The 8,982-nt window shown below is 39.5% G+C and overlaps 1 protein-coding gene across 1 annotated transcript in view; it reads left to right on the top strand.

Moving 5' to 3' along the window:
* Positions 1-228: 228 nt before the first annotated feature.
* The window catches only part of septin12 (septin 12), an 82,522-nt gene continuing 73,768 nt past the window's right edge, over positions 229-8,982 (top strand). The window contains exons 1-2 of the mRNA XM_073857341.1: positions 229-550; positions 7,296-8,597. Of these exons, the coding sequence (XP_073713442.1) occupies positions 496-550; positions 7,296-8,597 (1,357 nt within the window). The 5' untranslated portion in view covers positions 229-495. The remainder of the gene's footprint in view (positions 551-7,295; positions 8,598-8,982) is intronic.

Raw genomic sequence — 8,982 nt, 5'->3', positions numbered from 1 at the left:
GCATTAACACAACAGAACAGATGGCTTAATGTACAAAGTCTTTCATTGATAATTGGCTACTTAAGAAACCCACTTCAACAAAACCCTTAAAGAAGTTTGAGATTACACGTTCTCCAAACTGGGTTATAGTTGGTAAGCACAAAAGGACAGGCGTGGGTTACAGGTGTAGCCGCAGGGTGGGTGGGGTGAAGGGTCTGGGGTGGAGAGAGGGGGGCAGGAATCTCCTCAGAGGGAGGGAGGACGAGGAGGAGGTTGATCCGATGGTCCGAGTGTGTGCGTGAGTGCGTGATAGAAGATCTGGCGTTGTTCTGTCGTGCGTCCTCAGATGAAAAGCAAATCCCACCAAAAGCGCAACTTTTGTGTTGCATCATAAGCAAAACAAAATCGTCCGATAAAGCCGGGTGCTCTGAAGAGCTTCTACACTGTTTCACTAAAGTTTGTTTCTTGTGATCGCGTGCAACTGACGTTGGAAGTTTAGCTGGTGAGAAAGTCAGGATGTCAGATATCTCTGTAAATGATCATCTGGAGGGGATATTGTCTGATTTTGAGGGTAAGTCCGCGCATTCATTCATATTCATTTATTTATACATTCGTTTAAAAACTATGAATGTCATTTATGAACCTATAGAAAGTTTCCAAGTGGAGTAATTAATTAATTTTTACTGTGTGGCGCATCGGTTTGAGAGCTTTTTTTCCACTTAAATCAGACGTGAGCCTGGTTTTATGATTTTAGTGAAGCACGCAGCACCCAATCAAATTTGTTTAATATTAGGCCCAGTCTCTAAAAAAGTTTTGGACTGCATGTGGACGACTGTAAAAGTTTGGTTTATGTAGTATATGCTTACATATACGTATACAATGTACAGTAGCCTACACACAGTCTATTTTATTGCAGTATTTTGTAAAAAGCTGTGAATATAAATTGCAGATATACATTGTCTATACCTATCATAACTGTGCATTATTGTAGGCTATCACACAGATACAGAACATTACAATGCAAGTCTGTTATTTTGACCATGTTAGTCTTGGCCGTTAGAAAAGAGTTTTAATTGCAATCTTTTACAGTTTAAAGTTAGCTTACCTGTTTAATGCAGTTTAGTGTCTCATGAGTGCAGTTTGAACATTAATGTGCTGCTGTTATTATATCAGCATGTTCCCAAATTACATTGCAGTGCATCACTGCATTATATGCACCATCTTCAACACAGCCACTATTGAGTTTGACATGTTTCTGAGGAATAGAGCCACTCTTTCCGGAAGATCCATCATGGCCATGCGACAGAGTGGACTGGAGAACAATAGTTTCTCTCAGTGTTTAGACAGGTGCTGATGTGAAGAGTAAAACAAATTAGTTCAAGTACTCATTTATTATTATTACATATGTGTGCTAGTAGTAAGAGACAGATTGAGGAAGTGTCGTATCTGCCATAGTGAAGTTGTAGAGTGGTTTGTTTGATAGATGTTTCATCATTTATTCATCCGATATTTACTCAAACCATGTAGTTTTTCGTAAAGGATGCTGCAAGTGAGACATTCTTACAGCTTTACCTCAAACTAGCCAACAGGGTCATTTGTGAACAAGAGACTGTGTCTCCACTCTCCATGTGCTCGAGTGAAGATAGACAGAACCGCTGTTCATTCGGAGGCAAACGTCTGACTCTTGGATGTCAGACTGGAATGTTGAAAGACGTGTAGTAGTTCATTCATATGTATGCTTGTGGTCTGCAGTCATCCGTGTCTTATCAGTAGAAGTTTAATTGTAGGCATGAACGTTTATGATTCACATAGATGGCTGTTCAGTGGGTGATGAATGAAATGTGAATCTGTGCAAGTAAAGGGAACAGAGAAAATGGTGAAAAGAAGAACCGACCTCCACCTTCCTGTTGTGTAATATGAGACGGCCATTAGACTGACCCCTCAGAGACTCCGTATGCTGTATCTAGACGCTACACTTTTGGTTTAGCTAAAGCTGCTTCTGGGTCATATGCTGTTCAATCATGCTAACAATGAAATCTACAATTAAACTTGGTTTTTCATGGTCTTTCCAGTCCATACATTCCTCATAGTATTATAGGAAAAGATTAAGAGAAAATAGAAACCCTGGTAAAGCCGTTCTGCTTGAGGTAGGCTAAACCTGTAGGATCTATGAAATAATAATAGGGTGAATAAACAAGCAAAGCAAACAAGAGTAAAAGTTTTTGTTTACATAATATATGTGTGTGTACGGTGTATAATAATTATGTTTATATAAATACACACACATAAATGTATAATTTTAAGAAAAAAATATATTTATATAATAAATATGTATATTTATATATAATATAGATTATATATAAATATAAACATGTATATACACATGCAAATGTTTCTTAATTATATACATGTGTATGTGTATTTATACATAATTATTATACACAGTGCACCCACATATATTATGTAAACAAAAACTTTTATTCTGCAAATGATAGGCATGTAACGATTAAATCGCGTGTGCCATTAAAAATGCCTGTCTGAAATCGATTCTGAATCGCAAGGCTGCGATTCTTTGTTTCATACACAGCTTGTGCGTGTACTACGGCATTTGGTCAGGAAGTCCTTATCAATCTAAAATCATGATGAGTCGGAGTCGTTTATAACGTGCATTTAAAAAAGCAACACTTGTTAAATAAAAATCATTCAAAATATTCTTTATTATCATGAAAATACCTGAAACAATTTGAAGAACAGCGATATAAATATTCCTGTAGACATTTCCTGGAATAGCATTTGTAATGCTACTTTTTCAGTGGCACAAAGGGAGTTTCTGCATGAGAGCGCCCCCTGTTGTTCCGATGTGTCGGGATTTCACCGTAATTCATTCAAATTCTTTTTTTGAGAAAACGCGCATTTGCACGATTAATCGTTACAGCCCTAGCAAACGATTAGTCGTGACTAATTGTGAGGCAGCACTAAAGAGAGTAATGCATAATGTTGAGACGCTTATTATAGTTTTGTGAATAGCTTAACTCTAAAATTTGACTTTGAACTTGACCTTTAAAAGTTTTATTTATGGGTACTTGACCTTGCAATGTCCTTTTGGGATGGTATCTCTTCTTACTGCCTCAGAAAATGTTTTAGTGCTTAAAGTTATTCATTCTCAAAAGAAGATGGTTTGATTGTGTTACAACAGGCTACCCAAATCTAACGTAACTGGCTTGCAGTAGTCCTCCATATTTTCCCTAGATTACAATTTAGATGATTGAGGTACTTATAGGTACTGAACCTTCTGTGATCATTTTGTTGGCTGTATTTTTAAGATCAGGTTATACACAGGGTTATTAAAGCTATTTAATTATAGTGACAACAAATCTGGCAGGACAAACAGTGACTCAGGCATGTTTCTGATTGTCTGACAAATGATCCCACATATCAAGTAATGCATGTTTAACGTTTTATTCCTGTTTGGTTCATTAGATACTGGATCTAAAATGCTAATCAAAGCACATGGGTGAACGACACATTCTGTTATACAGATCCGGATCATGTGGCCCCAAAAAAATCAGTGCTCTAAAGGCCAAAAAAGCAGTGCAAGTGTGTGAACGTTTTTCATGGCCCCCAGGGGTGTAAGAACGAGGCCTTATTCGCATCACTGCAAGGCTGAAAATGGCAGCCCGGAATTCAGGTTCCAGATGTGCCTCAGTAGAGGTGGTCTGAGCGCCTGAGCTATGTGCTTAGGGTGATGTTTGAGGGGTCGACTGAGTATACCTGTGAGGAATGTGTATGTGCAGGGGGTGGAGAAAGACAACAGGTCTGGACTTGAAAAAGTGGTCCCCCCCACACGCACACAACTGTATACACTCCCCACAAAAGTAGCTCTGAAACTTTACCCATCAAAACGGCCTTTATTTGGTAGCATTTATATTGATTGTTTCATGATCTATTTTATATATCTATTAAAGATACAGTAAGCACACTGGATGATCTCATGTTCCATAAATCTATGACTGTAACATTGTACACTTGACCTCCCCCTTTTCTCCCATTGACGACCCCACTGTTACCACCCACAGGCTTTTCTCTGTTTGCCTTCCAGCCCCTCGCCATAAACCTAAGGTCCAAAGTAACAGCAGCTAGTGTCATAAACTAATGAACCCCTTGATCCTTCATCTGTGGGAACAGATAGGGCACATGCACAAACATATCTTTAATTATCTCCTAAAGCATGGCCTGAAAATTAATAAAGCTTAAAATGATAGTTCACCCCAAAATGAAAGTCCTTTCATTATTTACTCACCCTCAAGTTGTTTCAAACTTGTATACATTTCTTTGTTTTGAACACAAAGGAATGTATTTGTAATCAAGCAGGAATAAGGAGCACCATTTACTTCCATAGTAGGAAAAAATACTATGGAATCAGTGGTTCCCAAAAAAAATTTTTTTTCGGCAGATTGATTACCATATATATATATATATATATATATATATATATATATATATATATATATATATATATATATATATATATATATATATATATATATATATATATATATATATATATATATATATATATATATATATATATATATATATATATATATATATATATATATATATATATATATATCCCCAGTTTTACTACAAATATCATGGGTAAACAGTGATTATTGTAGCAGATCCATGGTTACTTTGTGGTTTGCATGTTTTAACCCTAACCCTATGGTGCAAGGGGGGCACCAGTTTCATGATATTTTATAAAAAACATTAATTTATTATGAATTCTTTGTAGTTAAACCTAAAAAATTAAGGCTACTAACCAACCAAGTTCTAGAACTGTTTTTTGTCATAAAGTTTCTTTGGGGGGGATGCACCACTGAAAAAGTTTGAGAACCACTGGTTTAGAAACATTTTATACCTTTTGATGCAAAGCATTATTTCACAAAAACACCCTGGGAAGTTTTAAACCTGTTTCTAAGTGCTAGGCAATGGAAAATGCTTTTCCTCACGTACACCCTAGTCTTTCCTAACAACTTTTTTTGCCTGAAGGTCAAACAATTCAAAAGCTGTGCTGAACTTAGTTAACAGGACATTTAAAATGACCCGAAAAGACCTTAATGAGGGAATGTCAACAAATTGCTCAACAGGAAGCATGTAATCATCACAGGAGGCATTGACACCCATTGCATTTCCCATATCAGCCATAACACTGCCTAAATCCAAAGGAGAAACGTAGCTGCAAAGAGAAGGCTTGAAGAGAGACTAGAAGAGGTTCTCAGGATCTCCCTTTTATCAAATGAAGCAGACACTGTGCTTCTGTATGTGTTAACAGCGAGGATTAAACTGATAGAATATTGAGGAGAGAGGAGATGGTGTGCTTGGCTGCCAGCGTAATTATTTCCTGAGCGTTTGACAGGGTGCCAGTAATTACCTGATACTGGCCTCACTTCGTCTCAGTCAAAGGGGAGCGCAAGTTTACACTTGCACGTGCTACACCGTAAAAAAGTTGTTAGACGGTGCCTTTCGGTTTATGATTCCTCCTTCGCTTCACTTACTGGAACGGTTGTTAGCTAAAGTGGTGTGTATATAGTAATAGTATATGACTTCGAGTGCCATTGTGAGAGGACACACGCAACTTTAACCTCCACTCTTTTGAATTAAATGGCGCCTTAATGGTGTTCTTAACATATTGAATGGCTTCTGGGATGTTGAAGAGATAGCCGCTATGCACAGACAGCCGAGAGTCTGCTACACAAAGCATCTTGCTGGTGGGATTTGATTAGGCCTGAACTTTCACAGCTGTGGGGCTTACGATGGGCGAACAGAGTTAAGGGGCCTCTGTTCTCTTGACTGTAATAAAAGGGTCTGGTTTTGCATGAAACGTGATTTCATTTAGAGTCTTACTGACTCTAATTGGTAGCATACCCTACGGGAAGACACACAGCCTGGCTCCAGCCCTTCCCCCTGCCGGGCGGAGATACCATCGAGCTGTTGGGCGAAGATCCTGTGATAGCTCCACGCTGATATCTGCTTGTTTACACAAGGCAGGACAATAGCACCTGAATAGGGTTGAAAACACAAGCATGAGGTTTGCCTCTAACGTCCTGTTATGCCGTTATGGCACGTGCACCATGCAGGGCAGAAACTAGTGCAATTGCAAGCTCCTCATGGTATCACACCCCAGACATTTCCAATTGTCATCACATGTTGTGATGCAGTCTACATGAAATACTCAAGCTGCCACTTCTAATTGGGTCTGCCACAGAGCTGTTAGGACACTTGTACTGTTTCCTGCTGGAATTCTTAGTCATGAAGGACTGTTGTAATCCAAGCCTTCAGTCCCTGACACTATGTGTTTGAATTGCCTCTTTGTGCTTTAGAAAAAGCCACTGCCTCTCGCAAAGAAAAAAGGTCGGAAAGCACTGTTTGTATTCGGCTTTTGTAGCCAATTTCTGAGAATGTGGGGATTATACAGTGTCACTACAATTTACATACTCAAAGTGTAGACTTACCATTCAGCCCCACAGGGACTTTTACCAAAGTCCCTTGAACATAATAACATTTTCTTAGTACATGTTTTTATTTGAGCCGAAATACCATAAGGAGTGTTTGACTGCACCTCAGCTATGGTTGGTTCAATTGGCTGTATCTAATAATTCTCTTTCACAGTTTTACATTTGCACAGTACTAAAATTTTGTTTTTATAAATATGTGGTTGCTTAATAGCGCAGTTGGTAGAATGAAGAGCAAATGAAAGAGTTACATTCAGATCATCAAATGATATTTGCACTACATGCCAAGACATAAAACTGACTTCCTAAAGACTTAACATAATCTTGATGCTGAATTAAAAGCATCAAGATTGAATTAATTGTGTGTTGTTTTCTTAGCCTCAAAGCAAGATCATACAGACACTGTTGTAATTATAGTTAGGCCCTTTAAAATGTGTCTGACAGGCATCCATTCAGAAAGGGCTGTAGGCCGCCCTCGCTGTGAAGTGTCTCCTTTTAAGGTTTTAGTACATCTTTAAATCAAATACGGGAAATGACTGTCTTGTTGATTTATGAGTTTTATCATAAAAGAAGTGCAAAACTTTACTGTAATATCAATATTATCACCTATTAGGAAATGTGTTACCAACAATTATAGCCTAGTGTTACTCTAACAAAAATGTGCTTTTACTAGGTAAAATATAGCTTGAGATTTCATTTTGCCTTACTTATAATATTTCTTAAACCTTTAAACTGAGCCTATTAAGATTGTCTTGTAACAATAAACTTGGATTATATTTTCAATTGTGTCTTTTCTTACAGCTCTAAAGAGGTCCTTTGATATTGATGATGAGATCCCTTCATACTCCCCTACATCTTCTGTCACATCTCCCATGACCCCAAATGCAATCCTCAACAAAGCAAATGATGTGAGGAATCCAGGCAACCAGGTATCTGCTCCTTATCGCTCCAGGATTAGTATCAACTGCAGTCCTGCCCAGAGCCCTGTTTTGAGAAGCAGGATGGTCTCCAGCCTGTCCTTCAACCGAGGGACAATGGGAAAGCCCACTATCAACGCCAGCTCTGGGATCAACCGAGCAGCTTCTTTTCAGAACAAATTCAACCCTAATGGTTTCAATTCATCTACAGGCCCAGGGAGTGACAATGACAGTCTCCACAGCTCTTCTTCCAGTCTGGAGTACCAGGCCTCATCCAAAATGTGCTCCTACACCAGCCCTCCCCAGAGTCCTGTTGGGGTTGGGGAATACAAGGCTCAACGCTTGGGTAGCTCAGCCCTGAAGAAGTTCTCCTCCCATGGGAACGTCTTCCATTCTGAGATTGAGGGGCCTTTGGTTATTCCAACTGAACCCATGGGTATTAGTCATGGCTCCATGCCTTCTCTGGATCTCCAGATGGCAGAAAATTCAGGAATGAGACGAATGATTTCCCCTTTGTCAAGATTCACCAATGCTGGCACACAGTGGAACACAAGTCCTCATAACATCCAAAACAGCAGTCCCTTCGCAAAAGACTCCTCTCTCAACCAGCAGTCTTCTAAATCTAAAGAACCGGTGCGTCTCCACAAATTCCCTCTTGACCTTGACAACCTGGTCTTCAAGTCTCAGACAGAATCCACATCAGTGCCTAAACCACCACCAAGATTCCACACGTTATCCACCAGCCCCACTATCTCGGCTAGTTCCTCAGCATCCATCAGCAGCTTGGACAGCACCGACCTAGCCATGACCCACAACAACAACAACAATATCATTATTGACAAGAAGGAGCCCATCACTCCTTCTGGGGCTATCCCAGTTCCTAACATAAGTGAATCTCCCCTCCTTCTTTCTCCTGCTCAGACCCCTCAATTCAACATAGTCTCTAAACCACAAGTGGTTCATGTGGCCCCTGCTCCCACATTACCAGGACAAATAGGGACCAGCCCTGAGATAGATCAGGATGATATCCATGCCAAAGAAAGTGTGGGTTCCATATTGCAGAGAATTGCCTCTTTCTCCAAAGTGGAGACTCAAGTGCCCAACGCACGTCCGGCCATCCCATTGAGTAATGGTGTCAATAAACGCTCACCATCAGTACTGCCCAAGGAGCTAAAGAGATCAGAAGGTAAGCTGTATTTGTCCTTAACGTTTTAGTTCAGGTGTTTTATAAGTTAATAATTTGGGTTTATAAAGTTAACCGGGAGAACTGGGTCAATTGTAATGGTCACACTTCAAGATTTTCCGTTGAGCGTGCACTAAAAATGCCCTTTACAATGAATATGATTAGTTAAGCAAACAGAGCAATGTGAGCCTTAAGGTGGGTCTTTATTTAAAGTGTTGCTGTCATCACAACTGTCTTTCCACACCTTGACAACATACTGTAGAGGTGCAGAGAAAGGTGTGTGTGGGGGGCAAAAAAGGAGAAATTCCTGGCATATCAACAAATAGCTGAGTACAAACAGTGATAACAGTTCAGGGGAGCCTGTCATCGCTGCCTACCCAGTAAAGTG

Source organism: Misgurnus anguillicaudatus, chromosome 19 (genome assembly GCF_027580225.2).
Source record: "Misgurnus anguillicaudatus chromosome 19, ASM2758022v2, whole genome shotgun sequence".
NCBI classification, from domain to species: Eukaryota; Metazoa; Chordata; class Actinopteri; order Cypriniformes; family Cobitidae; genus Misgurnus; species Misgurnus anguillicaudatus.
Note: the sequence above shows the minus strand (reverse complement) of the source record. Positions and strands in the feature narration are given on the sequence as shown.